The sequence below is a fragment of the Nerophis ophidion genome, linkage group LG14 (genome assembly GCF_033978795.1).
Source record: "Nerophis ophidion isolate RoL-2023_Sa linkage group LG14, RoL_Noph_v1.0, whole genome shotgun sequence".
NCBI lineage: Eukaryota > Metazoa > Chordata > Actinopteri > Syngnathiformes > Syngnathidae > Nerophis > Nerophis ophidion.
Genome location: NC_084624.1, coordinates 44,177,121 through 44,203,445, shown reverse-complemented (window position 1 = coordinate 44,203,445; position 26,325 = coordinate 44,177,121). Strand labels below are relative to the sequence as shown.

At 40.0% G+C, this 26,325-nt stretch overlaps 1 protein-coding gene across 1 annotated transcript in view; it reads left to right on the top strand.

Moving 5' to 3' along the window:
• mfsd14a2 (major facilitator superfamily domain containing 14A2) overlaps positions 1-26,325 on the top strand; it is a 54,363-nt gene that overhangs the window by 14,812 nt on the left and 13,226 nt on the right. Inside the window, exons 3-7 of the mRNA XM_061920827.1 lie at positions 6,584-6,646; positions 12,116-12,243; positions 12,318-12,432; positions 20,496-20,714; positions 25,252-25,365. Coding sequence (XP_061776811.1) covers positions 6,584-6,646; positions 12,116-12,243; positions 12,318-12,432; positions 20,496-20,714; positions 25,252-25,365 — 639 coding nt within the window. The remainder of the gene's footprint in view (positions 1-6,583; positions 6,647-12,115; positions 12,244-12,317; positions 12,433-20,495; positions 20,715-25,251; positions 25,366-26,325) is intronic.

Genomic DNA, 26,325 nt, shown 5'->3' with positions numbered 1-26,325 from the left:
ATTTTGATCACGACAAAGCAATTAGCTACCTGCTGCCGCCTACTGATATGGAAGAGTATTACACGATTACACTGCCAAGCTCGAGACAGCAGAGACTCAAAAACGGCACATTATTTACGGATTATAATTACTTGTGTGCAAAAAATATTTTTTACCCAATTAGGGGAAATGACACAATCTCTCACGGCACACCAGACTGTATCTCACGGCACACTAGTGTGCCGCGGCATAATGGTTGAAAAACTGTTCCAAATAACAGTAACACCAAATACATGATTCTAGGCCATAAACATACTTTAAAAAATGTACAGCCTCTGTCATTTACTTTAAACTTTGGAGCAGGTGCATACAACTGAGCTATAAGGGTTATTAATAAATTATCAATTGAGTTGGCCTTGTCCTATTAACAAGATTGCGTCTAAAATGGGCAGGACTGTTCCTGTTATTAGAAAATGTGCCTATTTTATGACAGATTTGTCAATCAAACAAGTTTACAGACATTCTGTCTCATCTCGATTACCGTATTTTTCTGAGTTTAAGTCGCACCGGCAGAAAATGCATAATAAAGAAGGAAAAAAACATGTATAAGTCGCACTGGAGTATAAGTTGCATTTTTGGGGGAAATTTATTTGATAAAACCCAACACCAAGAATAGACATTTGAAAGGCAATTTAAAATAAATAAAGAAAAGTGAACAACAGGCTGAATAAGTGTACGTTATATGAGGCATAAATAACCAACTGAGAAGGTGCCTGCTATGTTAACCTAACATATTATGGTAAGAGTCATTCAAAAAACTACATAAATAAATAAGTTTACCAAACAATCTGTCACTCCTAATTGCTAAATCCGCTGAAATCTTATACGTCTAATCTCTTACGTGAATGAGCTATATAATATTATTTGATATTTTACAGTAATGTGTTAATAATTTCACACAAGTCGCTCCTGAGTATAAGTCGCACCCCCGGCCAAACTATGAAAAAAAACTGCGACCTATAGTCCGAAAAATACGGTATTGCTCCGATGTGATTTGCTCCAAAGAAAGACATTCCAAAGCTCCAACTTATGCAAAATAGGGCAGTGCGATTGGCATTGAAGTGGCCACTTTGGACTACTTGTATTGACAGAATGCACCACAATCCGTCATTGTTATATGTTGAGAAACGCAAACTAAAAAAATGGCTATTTATTTTTTTCATTATTCATAGTACAACGAGGCCAAAAATCTTACACTCTAAAAAAAATCCTATGTTTGTAACAGTCACTCCAGTAGACAGCAAGGAAACATAGTAGTACCAGGAACAAGAGCATGTGCCATGCAAAAAACTGTTGTACAGAGCTGCTTTCTAGTTGAATACGCTGCTTTGTGTATGAAAGGAGTGAAGTAATGTAAGGGCTTTTAAAAACAGGCATAAAAAGATACTACTCTAAAGACTGTTTTTTATTATTCCCTTGTATTTATTTTATATATGATGGATTTTAGTACTGATTATGTATAGCATTTTATAGGCCAGTGGTTCTTAAATGGGGTTATCGTACCCTTGGGGGTACTTGAAAGTATGCCAAGGGGTACGTGAGATTTTTTTTTTTAAATATTCTAAAAATAGCAACAATTCAAAAATCCTTTATAAATATATTTATTGAATAATACTTCAACAAAATATGAATGTAAGTTCATAAACTGTGAAAAGAAATGCAACAATGCAATATTAATTTTTGTGGACATCAGTGTTAATTTTGTTGACGAAAAATTTTCGTCATAGTTATCGTCAACGACCTTTTTTTCTGACTAAAACGAGACAATAACTAAATAAAAAATAATTTACGTGGACTAAGACGATGACGAGGTGTATTGACATATTCGTCAATGAATAAAAACGAGACGAAAATGTCTGCCAGAGACGAGATCCAATCGGAACTCATTTCGTTAGGAAAAGGCGGGAGGAGTTGGGAAGAGAACCAATGGTAAGGAAGTTACGTAAACGTAGTTTGCGTTTGAGACTGACCCGGGAATGCGCTGCAGAAGACAACATGTCAACGCCGGGGAGGAAGAGGAGAGAGGACATATGGGGAAATGTTATATTTGACGTCAAAGATAACAAGACGCAGTGTAAGAAATCGCAGCACGAAGATTACGGGGAAAAACACAACAAACTTGAAGCGACATTTACAGTCGAATCACCCACAGGTAAGCATTTTCCACAACATACAACTCACTCGACGTTATCCCGTTTATTACACGGCTTACTCGTGAAATACTAAATTTGAGACATGATTTTCATCAAAATGCGACTTGTATCGGTGATTTTTCCGCTGTTTTGCTTTGACTTTCAGAAATTGAAGGGAAAGTTTAGATATTACCCTTTAGTCGACTAAATCTACTTGCTTTGACTTTCAGAAATTGAAGGGAAAGTTTACATATTACCCTTTAGTCGACTAAATCTACTGTAGTTTTCGTCGGCTATAATCTTATGATAGACTAAAACTAAAACAATTTAAATAACTAAATTATGACTAAAACTAAATTACATTTTAGTCAAAAGACTATGACTAAATCTAAATCAAATTTTGCTGTCAAAATTAACACTGGTGGACATGTTCCATAAATATTGATGTTCAAGATTTCTTTTTTTGCGAAGAAATGTTTAGAATTAAGTTCCTGAATCCAGATTGGTCTCTATTAAAATCCCCAAGGAGGGCACTCTGTGGTGATGATTACTTCTATGTGTATAAACCTTTATTTATAATTGAATCACTTGTTTATTTTTCAACAAGTTTTTTGTTATTTTTAAATCTTTTTATTCAAATAGTTCAAGAAAGACCACTACAAATGAGCAATATTTTGCATTTTTATACAATTTAATAAATTAGAAACTGATGACATAGTGCTGTATTTTACTTTATCTGTTTTTTTCAAACAAAAATGCTTTGCTCTGATTAGGGGGTACTTGAATTAAAGAAAATGTTCAGTGTTTACATCACTGAAAAGAGGTTGAGAACCACTGCTATAGGCATATCCTTTGAGTGTCTTTCCTATGTATGTATTGCTGAGATTTTATTTAGATGTTATTGTCTCGACCCCAGGAAGATTATTGGCTACTGTGTAGCAACTAATGGGGATCATTTTAAACTAATAAACACTACATCAAATTTCCTCTTTAATAAAGTAAAATTGTAACATTCATAAACATTTTATTTAAATTCAAACAGATTAGGTCCTCATTCAAATCTAGTTTTTACATTGCTGGCAACAGAATAATTAAAAATATTGCAGTGTGCCTTTAAGAGTATTTACACAACAAATAAATGACCTGGACTGAGTAGAATTAGAATCACTGTGGAACAACAAAAGATGGTGGGATTGAAATAACGTTCAAAACTGATAAAAGTGCCTGTTCTTGTGTTGGGTTCTTGTGATCAAAACAAAAAAAATGCCCATACTACTTTTTCCAACTGGGAAAAAAATGCACTTTAAGATGTTCAATATTTATGTTACATTTTTGCTTGCAAAGATGGGTTCATTTAAATTTTTTGTTTATTTATTTAGGATATTTAAGTTACCTTCCAATTGCAATATAATAGCAAAACAGTACGGGTGTAACAGTACGTGTATTTGTATTGAACCGTTTCGGTACGGGAGGTTTCGGTTCGGTTCGGAGGTGTACCAAACGAGTACACATGCTAGCAGCGACCGGGCTAGGACAACATGTAAAAGCCAGAGCTTTTACATGTTTGGGAACACTTTGGCTGCGCTATACAACAATGAAGGACGGAGGTTTGCCGATATTTTTCAGCAGCTGTTTCTGACAACACGTCAAACATGTTTTGCACCTTTCTTGCTTTCGGCTCCCAGACCGTAGTCAAGCAGCGCAGGGGAGACACTCCTCCAGGGCTGATGTATTCTCGGGGGAAACACCCTTCACTCTACCCGGCAGTGGGTCTCCACAGCTCCGGACTCCAGGGTAAATGAAGAGTCCGGCGATTAGTTGCAAATCGTGGCTTTCTTGAGGTCTTGCACACAGCCAATCCAACAAAACACTAGCCACACCCGGCACTCACGCTAAACTCCCTCACCTTGCTCGCCCACACACTCCCTGACGTCACATGCTGTCACATATTAAAGGGCCACATACGCTATTCTCATAACACATGCTAACCCATTTGAAGCGTCTCCACCGCATTCAAGCAGCCTCTCCTCGGCGAGTCAGGCAGGGCTAAAGCAATAACAAATGTTTTTATAGCAGCAGATTTAAGTCAGTATCGCATTAAAAACTAGATTTTGACCCACTTCTATGGTGGAAGAACAATGAGCCCATATATCCTCTTACTGCCAAGTTAGCCAGGCTAATAAATGTCTCAATCACTCAATCAAAAAAAGCACTTTATATGTAGAAAGGTTTTGTTAAGAAACCATTCTGAGCCTTTTCATATTTAGTTTTTATTTTATACATGTTGACATCATTAACCCTGGCAATGGACCCTGTGTGTATATGTATGTTATGCCATTGTTTACACATTTGGTAAATAAATAACCAAAAATATTTATATTTTGTAGTTTTCTTACTGTACCGAAAATGAACCGAACCGTGACCTCCAAACCGAGGTACGTACCGAACCGAAATGTTTGTGTACTGTTACACCCCTACAAAACAGTCATTAGAAATAAGTTGATATCATTTTTAAAAGATTACTCGTGTTGTTAGTATATGTTATGATTACATTAGTGCAGGGGTGGGCATTACGTCGATCGCGATCGACTGGTCAATCTCGGAGGGTGTGTCAGTCGATCTCAAGCCAGGCATTAAAAAATATACATAAAAATGAGCAATCATCAATCATACCAAGACTTCACTTTCGTCAGTTGTTTGACATTCTCGGCACCCGAGGATCTTGTGAGATGACGCTGGCTGCTGCGAGCTCATATTTAAGAAAAAAATCACTAGAAGGGCGGAAGCAGAGAAACACATTTTATTTCTAGAGACTCCGTACCTACTGTCAAAACTCTAAAGAGCGACTGCACAGTTCCTGTCTTCACCATAAAAGACCTGTTCCATCCTGCCTGTGCTAACAAAATAAGAGTCTCAGAAAGCTAGCGTGCACAAGCTAGCAGGCTACGGAGTTTGATGCCAATGTATTTCTCCCCCGCCCTCAGCGACCGCTTTCTCACTTGCTTGCCCACCCGCACAGTCACTGACGTCACTGCCAGACATTAAAGGGCCACACACATATGCTACTCTCATAACAAAGTGTTTAAAAACGAGTATGCAAGTTGGACAAATGAGATGCCAAATCCAACCACTTTCATGTGGTATTGGACAGAAAGGAGGACTTTTTTTTTTCCTCCATTTGAAAATGCGGACGTTATCAGCACCACTGTCTAATTTCAATCAATGCAAGTCATCAGAATCAAATACACCAACTTATATTCTTGTCTTCATGAAAGAAAGGAATCTATGTGTGTTAAACATGCTTGTATTATCATTAAACACCATTAACTTGTTAACAAAAATGTCTCTTTCATAAATAAATAAATATAAATTATAAATAGGAATGAGGTAGAGCTCCTCGACTTGGTCAATTGAAAAGTAGCTCGCCTGCAGAAAAAGTGTGAGCGCCCCTGCATTAGTGTTTAATTTGGTCACAAAATAATGCTGGCGATAATTTCGCCTATTGGCAATAATTTGTGGGACAATAAAGTTCAGCAAAATTTGTCATCGGCCAAGGCTTAGCGGCATCATTCATGTCATGAACCCCAAAAAAGACTCTGAGCGCCTTTTGTCTCAATAGTGAGGGAGATTATTAATTGATGTCACGTTTGGGTCTCCTAAACCAGCTCTAGGGCCACATATTGTCCAAACATGGTTAAAACATCAATTTTACATAGGAGGAATCCTTAGGAGATACCTGTGTGATTGTGCATATTTGTTAAAATGGCAGACAATGCAGAGATGTTTTTCCATGCCTTCCAACACAAGGCTTTCTTAGCTTGCATCAGTGGTCGGGTATTTGTTGCCCTCACACTCCCTTGGGGGAGTGGTGGTAGGATTTTGCCTGTGCACCAATCAGAGGTTGTGTATTGATGCAAAGGAAACGCTGCACTTCTCCACTCAAGCTTTTTGCTTCATTAGTATCCAGGGGCAACATAATCCACTCAGTCAGTCTCAGGATAGTGCGAGGCCTTTTAGCCACGTCTCCAAGTCTTACCCACATCCAATTGTTTGGTATTAAAATTTTTAATTGGCATTACTAACTTTGTTTCAGACACACCCTTGACAGACATGTATGTGTTTAGTCACAAAGAGAGTGAAGCACAGTAAATGAACCTAACGATCTGCACACTAGCAATCCAGACTTTGAACTGTACTTTCATCGATTTTTTTTTTTTCTTCAAACTCCAGGTTCCTCCTCATGTCTTCTTGAATCCTTCCCTCTTTTGTTTCCTTCACATTTAACATTACCGCATTTGTTTATAGTAATATTACAACACGTAAACATCTGTAACTTCCTGCTAAAGAACATACTGTGATGGCTGTTTATGTGATGAGCGGCTTTCATGCTGTTATCTGTGTTTGTTTTCCAGGTATTGCACCAGACATTCCCTCATCATACATTCCTGATGAATGGCCTAATCCATGGCGTCAAGGTACGGAATGCTCAAAAAGTTCCTATCTCAGTTTTATTTTTTTTGTGGGCCAAGATCATTGTTTTTTTAAATAATAATACATTTTACTTATAAGGCATCTTTCTGGGCACTCAAAGACGGCGTACAAAAAACAATAAAATCAATCGGATAAAAACAACAAAGATAAGATTTACAGTGAATAAATAGTCAGGAATAGGTGTGTTTTGAGTCTTGATTTCAAGAGGGATATTGAGTCTATATTACCAAGGTCTGGTGGTGATGAGTTCCAAAGATGAGGAGCTGAGCAGCTGAAAGCTCAGGCACCCATGGTGAACAGTTTATAGAAGGGGACAGTGAGATGGATGGATGAAGAGGATCTTGGGGAACGTGAGGGCGTGGCAACATGGAACAGGTAGGAAAGATGTGACGGAGAAGGAATATGGATAGCTTTGAAAGTGAGTAGAATTATTTTAAATTGAATACAGTGTTTGATGGGTAGCCAATGGAGTTTTTCTAATTCTATACCTTTTTATTTTGTGGAAAATCTTGCTTACCGCCGCTATTTAGGCAGCATGCTTAACACCTGCTGGCCGTCTGGCCACATGATGCAACTTGACAGTTTTAAATCTTCATGGCTGACTATTTTTCTGTCGAGATTTTTTTGTGTGATGTTGATATCACAATCAGGGTTTTATGTTGCCTATTCCGTGAGTGATATCGGTCTTTATCGATCACATGTATTCAGCGTTACCCACAGAAAATTTCTTAGAGTTAAGGTGGTCCATCCATCCATCCATCATCTCCCGCTTATCCGAGGTTGGGTCGCGGGGGCAACAGCCTAAGCAGGGAAACCCAGACTTCCCTCTCCCCAGCCACTTCGTCTAGCTCTTCCCGGGGGATCCCGAGGCGTTCCCAGGCCAGCCGGGAGACATAGTCTTCCCAACGTGTCCTGGGTCTTCCCCGTGGCCTCCTACCAGTTGGACGTGCCCTAAACACCTCCCTAGGGAGGCGTTCGGGTGGCATCCTGACCAGATGCCCGAACCACCTCATCTGGCTCCTCTCCATGTGGAGGAGCAGCGGCTTTACTTTGAGTTCCTCCCGGATGGCAGAGCTTCTCACCCTATCTCTAAGGGAGAGCCCCGCCACACGACGGAGGAAACTCATTTCGGCCGCTTGTACCCGTGATCTTATCCTTTCGGTCTTGACCCAAAGCTCATGACCATAGGTGAGGATGGGAACGTAGATCGACCGGTAAATTGAGAGCTTTGCCTTCCGGCTCAGCTCCTTCTTCACCACAACGGATCGATACAACGTCCGTATTACTGAAGACACCGCACCGATCCACCTGTCGATCTCACAATCCACTCTTCCCCCACTCGTGAACAAGACTCCTAGGTACTTGAACTCCTCCACTTGGGGCAGGGTCTCCTCCCCAACCCGGAGATGGCATTCCACCCTTTTCCGGGCGAGAACCATGGACTCGGACTTGGAGGTGCTGATTAACGTGGTGTCTCTCCCCAAATCACAGATTGACGGCCAAGTCAACCAATCATTTTGTCCATACCCGCTGAGTCTTTACTTCTTTATTTGGGTTCAGTTTAATGCTCCAACTAGTGCCTAAGTATTCAATAAACACAATGAACATACTGCCAAGATTAGAAGACCATGGTCTATTACATGAATGTAAGATATCAATATACCGTATTTTTCGGACTATAGTTTGCATTTTTATTTCATAGTTTGGCCAGGGGTGCGATTTCTACTCAGGAGCGATTTATGTGTGAAATTATTAACACATTACCGTAAAATATCAAATATTATTTAGCTCATTCACGTAAGAGACTAGGCGTATAAGATTTCATGTGATTCATCGATTAGGAGTGGACAGATTGTTTGGTAAAGGTATAGCATGTTCTATATGTTATAGTTATTTGAATGACTTAGATAGATTGGATTAGATAGTACTTTATTTATTCCGTCAGGAGAGTTCCTTCAGGAAAATTACAATTTTCAGCACAATCCCATTCAAGATCAGACAAACATTACAGGGAGACAGAACAGAATCGCTGACGGGTCTGCCGGCTTCCAGCGCCCCTTACAAAAAAGATGACATACAGGTAAACAAGGGGGGGATGGGAGAAAAGAATAGAAGATTAAAATAAAATTTTAAAAATCGGTCTTAGCCTGGGCCCTGGAGTGGGGGTTCAGACTGAGGCCAAGGGAAAAAAACAACTCATAGCCATAGTACACATGTAAGAGGGAAACATCAAAGAACACAGAGGACATTAAAGACATTAAAGCAGCAGATACAACCAGACACTTCTACATACAGCTATGAATAAAAAGTAAAATAAACATATACACTGTGGTGTATATGTGGACTTTTATCATAATATGTTACGTTAGCATAGCAGGCACCTTCTCAGTTGGTTATTTATGCCTCATATAACGTACACTTATTCAGCCTGTTGTTCACTATTCTTTATTTATTTTAAATTGCCTTTCAAATGTCTATTCTTGGTGTTGGGTTTTATCAAATAAATTTCCCCCAAAATTGCAACTTATACTCCAATGCGACTTATATATGTTTTTTCCCTTCTTTATTATGCATTTTCGGCAGGTTTGACTTATACTCCGAAAAATACGGTACTTGTGGCGGTGTAGGCTGGGCATCATCCTATTATTTGCATCATCAGTGATGGTCATTTATTTTCTTTAAAAAGGCTGTGTGTTATTAATTATTGGTACCAACTAAGATTTTGAAGTTAAGACGCTATACGGTATATCCTGTTAAACATCACTGCTAGTTTAAATGTGCATCATTTGATTTCATGACAACATTTACCTATTTTGGGTCAGAGTATATTAGCACTGGAGATGTTTTCTTTTTAAAAGTGCTCCAAATGTGTCATCTCAGCTGCTAGGTCACCCCACATATTTTCAATTGGATTTAGGTCGTTCCACTACTCGTGTTTCCTCTGAAGCCATTCTGGAAGAAATCGTCTGCACTTGCCAATATTTATTTGCCCATTCGGCCTTGCAGAAGTGCTCCAAATATGTCTAACTGCAAAGGTATCTCGTGTGCACGGTCAAGCCATACAATGTGCACATTTTTGATTAGGTCTGGGCTGTAGCTAGAAAAGTTAGTCCTGCAGGTTTGATGATGTTAAAAAGCTTAGTGCTGGGCAATAAAACGTAATCAATGTCAATTTAAAATGCATTTGATAAACTGTTGAATAATTCTCTTATGTCAGTGCTATATCGGCCGTGCATACAGTCTGTACCAGCTGACATTCACATACAGATCAGCTACGCCCCCTCGACTGCGCGGATGAAAGAGAAACTGCTCCAACTCAATGAGAGAGTCCGCAAAATATCTATATGGAGCCATGTTTCTATTAACACCATCACGTTTTATCTACTGTACGTAATACAAACTTTGCTTCTCCATCCAGAACCGTGCACAAGCAATAAATGCATCGAAATATGGCATTGTTTGATTTTACCTGAATCGATACCAAATAGTACAGATGGAATTTGGTCGGTGCCATAAAAGTACCGACTACAGTATCTATCCCTAGTAATACCCCAAACCTATTTTACTACCTTAGTCTTGCTCACCAAGTTTTGTGCCTTGTACCCATTTGCCTTGATAACTGAGGGGATTATAATTAGAAAGAAGGTTACCTTTTAAATAAAATGTTTGCTATTTAATATATTTTTCTCCTAGTTCTTTTTTTAGAAAGGTCCTAAAAAATATAAATAATTACCGCATTTTTCGGATTATAAGTTGCAATTTTTTTCGTAGTTTGGCCGGGGGTTCAATTTATACTCTGGAGTGATTTATGTGAGAAATTATGAACACATTACCGTAAAATATCAAATAATATTATTTATTTCATTCACGTAAGAGACTTGCCGTATATCAGCAAGCGTCACACACACGTCAACCAATAAAAATTTGTCGGGGGGCGGGTCATGGCAGATGTGCATTGTGGAAAAAAAAGATGCTACCTGCTACTACTTCCATACCTATGAAAACTGATCATTTCAACATTGGCGGTAACTTATAAAAACTGAGAAGGGCTGAACAAAAATGGCACCGAAAAGGAAATCATATACTGCAGGTTACAAGCTGGAAGTTGTGAAATATGCAGCTGAAAATGGCAATCGAGCAGCAGAAAGAAAGTTTGGAGTAAGCGAGAAACTTGTAAGGGACTGGCGAAATATTTCCCCCAAAAATGCAACTTATACTCTAGAGCGACTTGTTTTTTCCCCTCTTTATTACCGTATTTCCTTGAATTGCCGCCGGGGCGCTAATTAATTTAAAACCTCTTCTCACTCCGGCGTTTACCATAGGCATGCGGTAAAGGCAAGCATGCGCTAATTATTTTAAAACCACCTCTCACTCCGGCGCTTACCAAAGGCATGCGGTAAATTTAGGCCTGCGCTTATAAATGTGAGTGTGATTTAAAGATACCATCATGAAAAGCACATTTAATAAAAAAAACATTATGGTCTTACCTTTACTTATAAATGAAGTCCATGCGCAACTCCTTCTGATCAAAAGTATCGATAACTTGTTTATAGAAGTCTTTCTTATCTTTCTTCAGTTTTAAAAGTCTCTCTGTCTCGATGGAGATCTTCCTTTTATTACCTCCTGCTTCGATTGAAAGTCCAGTTTAGAAAACTGTTTCATTTTAGATATTAGGTAGGTCTTTATTGTCACTGCAACAAGTACAACGAAACTTATTATTAATCCTCCATGTTAAGCGAGAGGAAAAACTAAACGACTGCTGCTCACTCTTGCTGCTTGTTGTCACTTCTTCTGCAACCTAGTAGTCTCAAGAAGGATCACTTGCGCCCTCTACCACTAGGAGGCGGGAGTCATTTAATTACTCATATTTGATACACGCAGCTACGGTATATTAATAAAACATAGCTGCTTACTGTTCTTTTTAGCATATTTAATAGCTTGGACCTTAACTCCTACTGAATAGCTCTTAATCTTCTTCCCTTTATGCGATTTCAAATTATTGAAATCAGTCTCCTCCATTTTGAAAATGATGACAGGTGAAGTGTCACTCGTGACGTGACGAGTTTGACCAGGCGGAAATTCTAGGTATATGCTAATATTTTCGGAAACGAGTTTGACCTGGCAGAAATTCTAGACATGCGCTAATAAAAATAATATTTTGCGAAACGAGTTTGACCCGGCGTTAATCCTGAGCCGGCGGTAATGCTAAGCATGCGCTAATTATTTTGCGCAACGAGTTTGATCCGGCAGTACTTCTAGGCAGGTGCATACTATATACCCGGCGGCAATTAAAGGAAATACGGTATGCATTTTTCGGCCGGTGCGACTTATAATCCGAAAAATACGGTATTTATATATAAAACACCTGTATCGTAATAGTTTTCAGCTATATTACACAGTCCTAATCAAGCACCTGTCTTTTGTTGTTTGCCATTATCCTTCCTGTCTTCCAGGGTCTTCTGTCGTTTCTCAGCGCTCCCCTCATCGGGGCCTTGTCGGACGTGTGGGGGCGCAAGTCTTTCCTGCTGCTAACGGTCTTCTTCACGTGCGCGCCAATTCCGCTGATGAAGATCAGCCCTTGGTAAGCGTGACAACGCCAGGCGAGCGAACTTTGGTGTTCACATTTTTATCTCTGAGCCTCTTTCTCTTCCCAAGGTGGTACTTTGCAGTCATTTCCATGTCGGGCGTGTTCGCCGTCACCTTCTCCGTCATCTTTGCTTACGTGGCCGACATCACGCAGGAGCATGAGAGGAGCACGGCGTACGGCTTGGTAAGGAAACTCTTTAAGTACATCACTCCAGGACAACATATCAACATTTTTAATTGCAACCACAATAATCAGGGCCGGTTTTTGCTATGGCCAATGTGGGCATCTGCCCAGGGCGCAATCTGGGTGAGGGTGCACGCAAAAAATGTTTTAACAAAACTTGCAAGTTTTCTAGACTACTGCCTCTCATTTCTATTAGTGGTTGTTTTTATAGAGAATGCAGCACATTTGCTCCAAGGTAATGGCGGCAATTTGTCAGCCTGTCTTTCTAAAACGTATTATTCCTCTTTTTCCAAAATATGCCTCGGGTGCAGGTCAGGGAATAACGATACATAAAAATCTCGGTTCGGTACTACCTCGGTTTAGAGGTCACGGTTCGGTTAATTTTCGGTACGGTAAGAAAACCATAAAATATACATTTCCTTTTTTTTATTTATTTATAAATTTTTTTGTATTTTCTTTTTTATTACTGTTGTCTGCCCTAAATGTCAAAATATTTTTTGTTTATATCCCAACCATATTACCCCACCCCCCAAAAAGAAACGGCAAAAAAAACCCAAAAAACTAAGTAGTATGTACAAATACATCAATTAAATAAACAAAAATGATATAATACATTGATGATAATAATAATAAACAGAAATATAATGAAAATATATAAACAGATATATATATATATATATATGTATATGTATATGTATATGTATATATATGTATATGTAGGTGTGGGAAAAATTACAAGACTACTTCGTAGTCTTGTGATTTTTCCCACACCTACATATTGCGCTCTACCACGGTATCGAGCACTATTCTCTGGATAATCCAATCAAGACATATATATATATATATATATATATATATATATATATATATATATATATACACACACACACATATACATACACGTATAGGGAGTAATTTATTATTATTATTATTATCTTTTTTTTAAAGCAGCACAATCACTAATTCGAAAAATTAAAGTCAGGTTTATGGGGCGTGACATAATTGACCCAGTTTTCCCAGTATGTAGTAAATTTCTCCAATTTATAATTAATCAAAAAAATTATCTTCTCCATTTTATACACTCTATTGGGATTTCCATCCACTGCTTCAAAGTTGGGCTCTCCTGGGTTATCCATTTCCTAGTAATGGTGTTTTTACAAGCCACCAGTAGGATATTCATGAAGTGTTTATCTTTCTTCAGCCACTCTTTGAGGTGGAAGTCTAAAAAACAAAGTTTTACTTTCAAGGGGTTTTTCACGTTTGAAAATATCCTGTAGAGCTTGGTGTATCTCTTTCCAATAGTCCTTTATGGCGGAGCAGTCCCAGAAAACATGGTAGTGGTTTGCATTTGAATTCCCACTATTTCTTCAACAGGCAGGGGAGTTATCATAGTGAGACTTCTGAGAAGGTTTAATAAAAAAATCTGATCAAACTTTCCCAGCCAAACTCCCTCCACTTGGGTGACCTGGTGCAAGTCCATTGATATTTCCAAAAATATACATTTTTCTGGTTATTTATTCACCAAATTTGCAAACAGTGGCTTTATCTTTTTAACACTGGGAACACTATTATAATTCTATTAAAATAGCTCTGTGTGTGATGGATATGAGCCATCACTAGGCTGATTAATGCAACAGCAAGCAGTCATGAATGCTAAGGATAACATTGGTTATGTGGTCAACATGTATAAAATAAAAACTAAATAAGATAAGGCTCTGAATTGGTTTCTTAACAAAACCTTTCTACAAATAAAGTTCAACATTTCTACATATAAAGTAGCAACATTAAAGTGTTTCAAGTTGTTGCTCAGATTAAATAAAATGGCAAAACTTTTCTTCTACATACAAAAAGTGCAAAATTAAACAGTTTCAAGTCAACTCAGCCTCAGATTAACTTTTCTTCCCCCCCCCTAGCTTTTAACCCTGGTAACTTTCACTCAATCTTAAGGTTTCTTGCTAGTAAAATCAGTTGATCCACATAATCTGCAGAAAGAGCAGACCTGCTTGCATTTACAATGTCTCCAGCTGTGGAATATAGCCTTTCGCTGGGCACGGAGGTAGCAGGTGTGGCGAGGAAGTGCCTAGCTGACTTTGCAGTAAAAGGATATATGGGCTCATTTGTCTTCCACCATAGAAGTAGGTCAAAATGTAGTTTTTAATGCAATATGGTCTTAAATCTGCTGCTATAAAAACATTTGTTGTTGCTTTAGCCCTGTCCGACTTGCCGTGAATAGGTTATTTAAATGCGGTGGGGAGCTGTGTTTGCGCCACACTCGTCTTTCTCTTCATTGAAGCAATGTTCACTTGGGGGTGGTGGCGCTTCTAACGGGTTTGCATGTTTGATGTATTGCCAGAAGCATACCGTACCGCTGCTGAAAAATGTCGGCAAACCGCTTTCACTTTGTCCACCTCTCGTCTTCCATTGTTGTATCGCACCGCAAAGCCAAAGTGTTCCCAAACGGGAGATCTTAACGAGGCAGGAGGGTCTTCCAGCCCTGGCTTTTGCATGTGTTGTGCCTCGGTGTGCATTCTTTACACAACGTGCGGTACACTTAGTCCTTCCATGCAGTGCGCTACTTAATATGTCCGTCTCCGTTCCGAACCAAACCCCATGTACCGAAACGGTTCAATAAAAATACACGTACCGTTACACCCGTAGGTGTAGGTCATTAACACCTCTGCCCATCTCATCCATGGCCTGGCACATTTCCGCCTGGGTTTTACAGTTGCAAGAAAAAGTAGGTAAAATCCTTTGGGATTACTTGGATTTCTGCATAATTTAGGCATCTGATCTTCATTTAAGTCACAACAATAGACAAACAGTCTGCTTAAACTAATACTGCACTTAAAATTGTATGTTTTCCTGTTTATTTTTGTAACACAACTTGTGAACATTCACACAGTAAGTATGGAAAAAGTATTTGAACCACTTAGCTTATAACTTCTCCAATAGTAAATTGGAACCAGGAGTCCAACCAATGTGATAGATAGATAGATAGATAGAACTTTATTGATTTCTTCAGGAGAGTTCCCTCAGGAAAAATTAAAAGGAGATTACAGGTGATAGTTAAAGCTGCCCTGCCCTATAAAAACACACACCAGTTTGCTGTTCTCAAGGAAGTATTGCCTGTTGCTCTCTAAAACCCAACCATCAAGAATCTTTGACTTACACAAAGCTGGGAAGGGTTTCAAAAGTATCTCTAAAAGCCTTGATTTTCATGTGTCCACGGTCAGACAGATTGTCTAGAAATGGAGAAAGGTTCAGAGCTGTTACCATTTTCCATAGACGTGGTCGACCTGTGAAGATGACTGTGAGCATGGCGCAGAAAGTTTAATGAAGTGAAAAATAATCCTAGTTCAAATGCTAACATTTTTAATGACTCATTTAACAATAAGGAAAGCATAAAACAAGAGTGGAGTTCATGGGGGGACACTATTGCTTTACGTTGAAGTTTGCAAAAGAGCACCTAGGTGTTCCACAACATCATTGGTCAAATATTCTGTGGACAAATGACACAGCACTATTGGTAAAATATTCTGTGGAAAAATGAAACCAAAATTTAGTTTTTTGGGTGGAACACACAACGCTGTGTGGAAGGAAAAAAAGGCACAGCACACCAACATCAAAACCACCCCCCAACGGTGAAATATGGTGTAGGTGGCATCGTGGTTTGGGGCTGCTTTGCTGCCTCAGGGCTTGGACGGATTGTTATCGACGGAAAAAATTATTCCCAGTTGTATCAAAACATATTACAGGAAAACTTAGGAGTACCTCTACGCCATCTGAAGCCCAAGAGAGGACGGGTGATGCAACAGGACAATGACCCATAATAGTAAATCAACAACAGAATGGCTTAAATAATAGAAAATACCCATTCTGGAGTGGCCTAGTCAGATCAATGACCTCAACCTGATTGAGATACTGTGGCATGACCTCAAGAGAGCAATTCAAACCAGACCGCCCCCCTAGAATATTGCTGCACCTAAACACTTTTGTAAAGAGGAATGGTCCAAAAGTCCTCCAGACCAATGTGCAAGTTTGATCTGGAATTGCAGTGAACGTTTGGTTGAGGTTATTGTGGCCAAAAGAGGCTCAACCAGTTATTTAATCCAAAGGTTGACATACTTTTCCCACCCTGCACAGTGACTTAAATGAAGATCAGAACACATTTTATGTCCAAATTATGCAGAAATCCAAGTACCGTCTTTCCTTGAAATGCTGCCAGGGCGCTAATTAATTTAAAACCTCTTCTCACCCCTGTGCTTACCAAAGGCATGCGGTAAAATTAAGCATGTGCTAATTATTTTAAAACTTCTTCTCACTCCGGCACTTACCAAAGGCATGCAGTAAAAATGTGATTGTGATGTAAGGATACCATCATGAAAAGCACATTTTATTAAAAAAAAACGTTATTATGGTCTGACCTTTACTTATAAATATAGTCCATGCCAGTTCCCTCTGATCAAAATCATCGATAACTTGTTTATAAAAGTCTTCCTTATCTTTCTTCAGTTTTAAAAGTATCTCTGTCTCGATGGAGATCTTCCTTTTATTACATCCTGCTTCGATTGAAAGTCCAGTTTAGAAAACTGCTATCAGAAGGTCCATCATATCCGTCCCAGCACATATCACGTCACTCAGTCACTTCTTCTGCAGCCGAGTAGTCGCAAGAAGGATCATTAGCGCCCTCTACCACCAGGAGGTGGGAGTCATTTAATGACTCTTATTGGACACACGCAGCTACGGTATTGTGACAGTCTCAAGCCGTCGTCTTGCGGGTTCCCAGGACCACCAAGGAAGGACATGGCTTGAGCAGTTTGACTTTGTTTATTTTTCAATAAAACCTCAGTTCAGGTCGCTTTTCCGCTCGCTCGCCGTCTCCTTGCCGCCATCTCCAGCGTGCCTGTCTGTCGGACCGTCTGTTCCACCTCTCCACAGGTACCGGTATATTAATAAAACATAGCTGCTTACTTTTCTTTTTAGCATGGACCTTAAATCCTACTGAATAGCTCTTAGTCTTCTTCCCTTTATGCGATTTCAAATTACCGGTATTGAAATCAGCCTCCTCCATTTTGAAAATGATGCCAGGTGAAGTGTCACTCGTGACGTCACGAGTTTGACCCGGCGGTAATACCAAGCATGCGCTAATTATTTTGCGAAGCGAGTTTGACGCTGCAGTAATTCAAGGCAGGTGCATACTATATACCCTGCGGCAACTCAAGGAAATACGGTAATCCAGAAGGGTTCACATACTTTCTCTTGCAACTGTATATAGAGCTCAAGGCAGAAATAAGTGTACCCTCCAAGGCAGAAATTCTGCGGACCAAACCAGACAACCAATTTGACGCTTTGTATAAAAACAATGATTTGCCAAAAGGACAGGCAAATTGTTGCCTGGTGCTCTGTATAAAAACTGCAACTGACACCTCAACTTGCTGCTTAGAGTGATACAGGTGGTGCGTGTCACAAGGGGGAGGGGAATAGACTGATCCCAGGCCAGTGAAGTGAATTATATTTATATAGCGCTTTTACATAGTGAAACCCAATATCTAAGTTACATTTAAAGCAGTGTGGGTGGCACTGGGAGCAGGTGGGTAAAAAAACAAACATCGGTACGGTGGATCTTCCCAACCTATTAAGCAACCAAACCCCAAAAATGAAAATTGCGCGCTAGCGCCCCCTAGGAAGAGACAAAAAACCGACTGCTTGTAACTTCCGTTAGGAATGTCGTAGAGACATGAAACAAAAACCTCTATGTAGAACTGACTTAGACCTACATTTCCAATTAGAAACGTCTATACCTAAAATCAACAGAAATTTTGCAAAAAGTCATTCAAAAAAGCCTCTTGCCCAAGGACACAACAGAAGTGACTAGGATGGCAGAGGCGGGGATCGAACCTAGAACCCTCAAGTTGTTGGCAAGACCGCCCTACCAACCGAGCTATACCGCCCCGGTGATGCCACCCAACACAAACTGCTTCCAGTTTAGATGATAAACAGACCCGTATACCTACAGGTATTTGAATAGGTTATGTTAAAAATGAGGGGGTAAAATAAAAAGGCTGTGCAGTCATCTCCGTGGCTGCGGTTGATTGACGGGCGAATGGACAGTGTTGGCCAAAGATAATGGAAAAGTTAATAATGTTGAGTCTTAATCTTTATCATTGACCAATGTAAAAGATTAGAGAATCCATCAGGTGCCCAGTTTAGAAAAAGAAGACTATGCAAAACGGGTACAAGATAAAGGCATGCAAATTTCTATAAGTGACGTGAGTGACAGTCTGCTATTAATTAGCCTCTTGCTATTGGCCACAAAAGACGACTGTATTTGGTTCAGTTTTGCTGAACGAGCAACTATAAGAATTGTGGCATCATAGCATCCACTAATTTCACCCATAGGCAAACTAACCTAGTTTGGTTAGGTTGACTGTGGAATTGTTTATTCTTATACACCAGGGTTTCCCACGCATTAATTTATTTGTGGCGGCCCGCCACAAAAGAGGAAAAAATATATATATATTTTTTTCTTTTCTTTTTTTTCTTCGGCTTTTAACTCGCTCGACCGCTCATAAAAGCAATGGGACTCTGTCTGTGAATTAAGCTTGTAGTTACATATTATATAAATATGTAAATATTATATAAATATGTATATAAATATGTACCTAAAGTGTTGTAATTATATTCCAACTCCGCGTTCTTCTTGGTCATCGCCACCGCTGCCGTAAACACCCCCCACATCCCCGCCCCCCCGACCCCCGGCCACCTGACCACACCACCACAAATAGATGCCTGACCTGTGGGAAACACTGTACACTAAATGCTAAATTAAATACATTCTAATATACTTTATCTTGTTGTATTCAAGATGATGTAATACAGTAATGCAAAAATGATTACTGTATTTTTCGGATTATAAATCGCTCCGGAGTATATGCCGCCCCGGCCGAAAACGCATAATAAAGAAGGAAAAAAAACATATACACGCATTTAAGTCGCATTTTTGGGAGAAATGTATTTGATAAAATCCGACACCAAGAATAGACATTTGAAAGGCAATTTAAAATAAATAAAGAATAGTGAACAACAGGCTGAATAAGTGTACGTTATATGAGGCATAAATAACCAACTGAGAAGGTGCCTGCTATGTTAACCTAACATATTATGGTAAGAGTCATTCAAATAACTATAACATATAGAACATGCTATACCTTTACCAAACAATCTGTCACTCCTAATCCATAAATCCCATGAAATCTTCTTCCTCGATGTCGCTTCTAAACAACTCTGCCAACTCCAAAGGTATGCGCCGCTTCCTCTTGTCGTCTCCTGCTGCATATTTCACTACGTCCAGCTTGTAATCTGCAGTACATGATTTCCTTTTCGGTGCCATTTTTGTTCAGCCCTTCTCAGTTTTTATAAGTTGCCGCCAACAATGAAATGATCCACTTTAATAGCTAAGGCAGTATCATATAGCAGTTAGCATTCAATGACCCACAATGCACTTTTGCCATGACCCTCCCCCGCCGAATTATTATTGGTTGACGTGTGTGTGACGATTGCTGACATTTTCTCGGTCTCTTCCGCGAATTAGATAATAATATTATTTGATATTTTACGGTAATGTGTTAATAATTTCACACATAAGTCGCTCCGGAGTATAAATCGCACTCCCGGCCAAACTATGAAAAAAACTGCGACTTATAGTCCGAAAAATATGGTATATGTTGTTGTGTTGGTGGCGGAGTTTGTTGGTAAATCTTTTTTGGCGGAGTGAGGGGGGGTTCTCGCCCAGGACATAAATCTAGCCAGGACCGCCTCTGACAATAATACAAATTATGGTTCAAATAATAGCATTGGCTTAGCTCATATGACACTGGTTGGGGATTAAAAACAATTGCTCTGTCACTCAAAAAACCTCCTTAACACAGATCATCACATGTTGAAGACTTCCAACTAGTAGACAAACAGGTTTGCCCTGGAGACAATTAGCCACATAATGTTGTCAGAGTCTATCATTACCCCGAATGACGTACTTCTGCCACCACTCCTTCCCTTCCCTCCAGGTGTCAGCGACCTTCGCCGCCAGCCTCGTCACCAGCCCGGCCATCGGGGCCTACCTGTCGGAGGCCTACGGCGACACCTTGGTGGTGATCCTGGCCACCGCTATCGCACTGTTGGACATCTGCTTCATCCTGGTGGCTGTGCCTGAGTCCCTGCCGGAGAAGATGAGGCCGGCATCGTGGGGAGCGCCTATTTCCTGGGAACAGGCTGATCCTTTCGCTGTGAGTCAGCCCGTTCAATGCACCACTTTTTTTTTTTTTTTTTTTTTTTACCACATTCAGTAAGAGATTGTCAAGTGCCCTTTTCTAGGTCATAAAAATACCAATAATTATCTATATCGACCGATATAGAACACTTATATTGTGATACAGTTTTCCACTTTATCGCTCAGCCCTATTGGAGCATATAAACTTTCTAAATAGGTATTTGAACTTTACACGTGTTTCACCCAATATGGTAGTCTTGAGAATGTACAGTAGATTACAGTGCTCACTAGGGTTGTAACCGTACACAAAAATTTTGGTTCGGTACGTACCTCGGTTCAGAGGTCACGGTTTGGTTAATTTTCGGTACAGTAAGAAGACAACAAAATATACATTTTTGGGTTATTTATTTAACAAATTTGCTAAATTTTCCACATCGGGGGCGGTACCTCTGGATTGGCAGACCGGGGTGGTGGTCCCTCTCTTTAAGAAGGGGGACCGGAGGGTGTGTTCCAACTATCGTGGGATCACACTCCTCAGCCTTCCCGGTAAGGTTTATTCAGGTGTACTGGAGAGGAGGCTACGCCGGATAGTCGAACCTCGGATTCAGGAGGAACAGTGTGGCTTTCGTCCTGGTCGTGGAACTGTGGACCAGCTCTATACTCTTGGCAGGGTTCTTGAGGGTGCATGGGAGTTTGCCCAACCAGTCTACATGTGCTTTGTGGACTTGGAGAAGGCATTCGACCGTGTCCCTCGGGAAGTCCTGTCGGGAGTGCTCAGAGAATATGGGGTACCGGGCTGTCTTATTGTGGCGGTCCACTCCCTGTACGATCAGTGTCAGAGCTTGGTCCGCATTGCCGGCAGTAAGTCGAACACATTTCCAGTGAGGGTTGGACTCCGCCAAGGCTGTCCTTTGTCACCGATTCTGTTCATAACTTTTATGGACAGAATTTCTAGGCGCAGTCAAGGCGTTGAGGGGTTCCGGTTTGGTGGCCGCGGGATTAGGTCTATAGTTTTTGCAGATGATGTGGTCCTGATGGCTTCATCTGGCCGGGATCTTCAGCTCTCACTGGATCGGTTCGCAGCCGAGTGTGAAGTGACCGGAATGAGAATCAGCACCTCCAAGTCCGAGTCCATGGTTCTCGCCCGGAAAAGGGTGGAGTGCCATCTCCGGGATGGGGAGGAGACCCTGTCCCAAATCGAGGACTTCAAGTACCTAGGAGTCTTGTTCACGAGTGGGGGAAGAGTGGATTGTGAGATCGACTGGCGGATCGGTGCGGCGTCTTCAGTAATGCGGACGTTGTACCGATCCGTTGTGGTGAAGAAGGAGCTTAGCCAAAAGGCAAAGCTCTCAATTTACGTTCCCATCCTCACCTATGGTCATGAGCTTTGGGTTATGACCGAAAGGATAAGATCACGGGTACAAGCGGCCGAAATGAGTTTCCTCCGCTGGGTGGCAGGGCTCTCCCTTAGAGAGAGGGTGAGAAGCTCTGTCATCCGGGAGGAACTCAAAGTAAATCCGCTGCTTCTCCACATCGAGAGGAGCCAGATGAGGTGGTTCGGGCATCACGTCCAACCGGTAGGAGGCGCGGGGAAGACCCAGGACACGTTGGGAAGACTGTCTCCCAGCTGGCCTGGAAACTCCTCGGGATCCCCCAGGAAGAGCTAGACGAAATGGCTGGGGAGAGGGAAGTATAGGCTTCCCTGCTTAGGCTGCAACCCCCGCGACCCGACCTCGGATAAGCGGAAGAAAATGGATGGATGGGTGGATGGATGGATGGATGGATGGCTAAATATTCCACCAAAAATATTTTTCTTAGTGGAATATTTGATGTGAAGTAATCGGAAACTTGTATAGGTAAATAATTAATAATTGCATTGATTTCGATTCAATATTATGTTTTGAGCAATGACAGTTTGAAAAAAAAAAAAAGCTTTGTTTTATTAGTCAACATTGAAACTTTTTCAAAATTACATTTAGCCTTTAAGCTTTTTTATTTCACTCTTGTTTATTTTAATAGTATTTTTAGAATGTACCGTGGGTCTTTAAAACACTACCTGTGGACTGCAAATGGCTTCCGGGGCACACTTTTGACACCCCTGCAATAGATAATAAAAAATCAAATCTGATACATATATGGGTAAAAAGCAGAGCCTGGCGACGCATGCGCGTTTATCATAACTCTCTCTCTCTCTGTCTCTGCCCCTCCCTCACAAATGTTGCTGCGCGCACAATTTGTTTTGTTTTTAACCCCTTCTTAACCCTGAACGTACATTGAAAATACACACAACCCTAACTTAAAATGCCGGACATTTGAGGCATTTAAGAAACTCCATCTGAACAGCCCCGCAAAAGAGGACATATCCGGAGAAAAGAGGAGGCATGGTCAGTCTATCCTAGCCCGGTCGCTGCTAGCATGCAGTGTGTTGTTGTTGTTTTTTTAATTGATTGAAACTTTTATCAGTAGATTGCACAATACAGTAAATATTCCGTACAATTGACCACTAAATAGTAACACCCGAATAAGTTTTTCAACTTGTTTAAGTCGTGGTCCTCGGTGTGCATTGTTTACACAACGTGCGGTGCGTTACTTAATATATCCGTGTGGAACTCCTTCGGTACACCTCCGAACCGAACCGAAACCCCCGTACTGAAACGGTTCAATACAAATACACGTACCGTTACACCCTCAGTGCTCACTGGTAGCCCGGAGGATACACTAAGCTTCATTGCTATGGCTGTTGCTTGCCCACTGTAACAAGGAAACTTTTATCGGGTTATTTGCATCAATGTTCTGCAAACATTCCATGTCGAAGGAAATAAACATTGTGCTGAAACACATCAAACCTTATCAGCCACCTAAAATGCCGGCACCGCCAAGATGCCACAAACATGATTCTCAATTCAAACCAATTCTCGCAATAAGTTATCTGGTGTATACTTTTTTGAAACATTTTCACAACAGGTTGCGGGGTTATTTACTACTTTTTAAAAATGTATTCCTGAAAAATTTGTATCGATTCGTAATCGTAAGATGTGAATTGATTTTGTACGACGCCCCTAGGGTATAACGTGTGATCTTTCAGTACAATTGCACTTTTTTGGGGGGCTTTATTTTGAAGGGACTATGCACAGAAACATTAAGTTCAAAGACAGATATGTTCTGTACCAGATTACAGCTAAATAGCTCATTTCCATCTGCAGTCCCTGGCTACCTAAATTAAAGGGATACAAAAATATGCAATAAAATGTTGACAATAATATCATACTATAGCATGTAATCAAATTAAGAAAAGTAATAAAATGCCCTTTCATTGACACATATTTAATATACAATACAACCACACCTCTTTTACATCATCACACAAAGACAATACATGCTCTTGTTCACATCTGTCATCATTTGTAAAAACAATCATGATTTTAACAGACACACCTCACACTTTACAACATAATGCTCATAACATAATACACTTTAAGTAGATGTGTCAGTCATAGTGCCCACCTTAGTGACCGTGTGAGCAGTTTTGATTGCTCCAAAGCCACTTTTTAACTTCAATAGTGGATGAAGAGTAATCTGTTAGACTTTTCAAATTTTTTGGGTAGTTCCATTCCTTTATGGCTTTATATGAAAAGGCTGATTGTGCAAAGGAGGTTTTACATCTGGGTACGCTACACTGCCCCCTGTTGGAGGCTCGTGTGTTTCTTGTTGTCACAGCAGATGTAAACTGGATAAAGTGCTTAAGTGGCGCTGGTGCAGTGTATTTAGGATTCGATGGGCCATTCGTATTGATGCTAATCTTTGAATGTTAGCTAAGTTTAACAATCTATATTTTTGGAGAACTAAACCGCAATGGTGGTGCTGGGGTTTTTGGGTCAATGATTTTGAGCAATTGTTTGTGCAAAGTTTCCTATGGCCTCTGTCATTTTGCTTGCCTGCGACCAACATGTTATACAATAATAAAAACGAGACATAATAATTGCATTAAAAATAAGTTTGAGCTGCCTCCCGTGTTAACGAATTCCTGATACATTTGAACGTTTTTATTTTGTATTTAAGACCCTGGCACATCTGTTACCTGATATGTTTTTTAAAGCCAAGTGTTGGCTCTAAAATGACACCCAGGTAACGATATTCACTAACATTTTGTATTATTTCCTTAACAATTACATTTGGAAAAGATGACATTTTAAATTTGTTTACAAAATACATTGTTGCCGTTTTCTTAATGTTTAATGTAAGACATGAGTCATGTAGTCATCTTGCCACCTTCTCAATGGCTGCCTTAAGTTAGTTCTGGCAACTGTTTCAGCGTCCTGAAATATGAATAACCGTGTCATCTGCATACATGTGGATATTTACATCCTCACATACAGATGGCAGCATGATACTTGTAAATGTTGTTGAAGCATGGATTTCAACCTCTGGTAGTATGTCTGGGACAGGGAGTCCAGCCGGAAGTTTTTGTTTTGTTTTTGCACGGACAACATTGATAAGACTTCTGAATGGTCAGGGTATATAATTTACTCATCCTGTCATTTATTGCCTTTCAGTCTCTGCGCAAAGTGGGCCAGGACTCCACGGTGCTGCTCATCTGTATCACAGTGTTCCTCTCCTACCTCCCTGAGGCGGGCCAATACTCCAGCTTCTTCCTGTATCTAAGACAGGTAACAATTCCCCCTTACTTGTCCAATTCTAAACAATACAGCTATTTTTCAAGAGTGTGGTTGACTTGTGTTGGGTGTGGCATTTGTTTGTAAATAATAGCAGTTTTGTGCAAGGATGTTTATCAAATGCCATCTAAGTATGTCAGAATTTCAAGTCACTTACTTTTTGTAAACAGTCAGAGAAACGGGTCCGACAAGTCTGTCACAACCACTCCTTTGTTTTTTTTAAGTCCACGCGTCTGTGTGTGTCTACAAAACAAATGTCAGTGTTTATGACATAAATAGAGTATACAGTGCATCTGGAAAGTATTCACAGCCCTTGTTACAGACTTATTCCAAAATGGATTAAATGTATTTTTGTCTTCATAATTCTACACACAATACTCTACAATGAAATATATATATTTGTGTGAGTGTGAGTGTGAGTGTGAGTGTGAGTGTGAGTGTGAGTGTGAGTGTGAGTGTGAGTGTGAGTGTGAGTGAGTGTGTGTGTGTGTGTATATATATATATATATATATATATATATATATATATATATATATATATATATATATATATATACACACACACACACACACACACACAAGTCGCTCCGGAGTATACGTCGCACCCCTGGCCAAACTATGAAAAAAACTGCGGTTTATAGTCCGAAAAAAATATATATATATATATATTTATATATAAACCGTATTTTTCGGACTATAAATCGCAGATTTTTCATAGTTTTGGCCGGGGGTGCGACGTATACTCCAGAGCGACTTATGTGTGAAATTATTAATACATTGCCGTAAAATATAAATAATATTTGATTCGCGGAAGAGACGAAGAAAATGTCAGCAATCGTCACACACACGTCAACCAATAAGAATTCGGCGGGGTAGGGTCATGGCAGAAGTGCATTGTGGGTCATTGAATGCTAACTGCTATATGCTATATGTTACTGCTGTAGCTATTAAAAT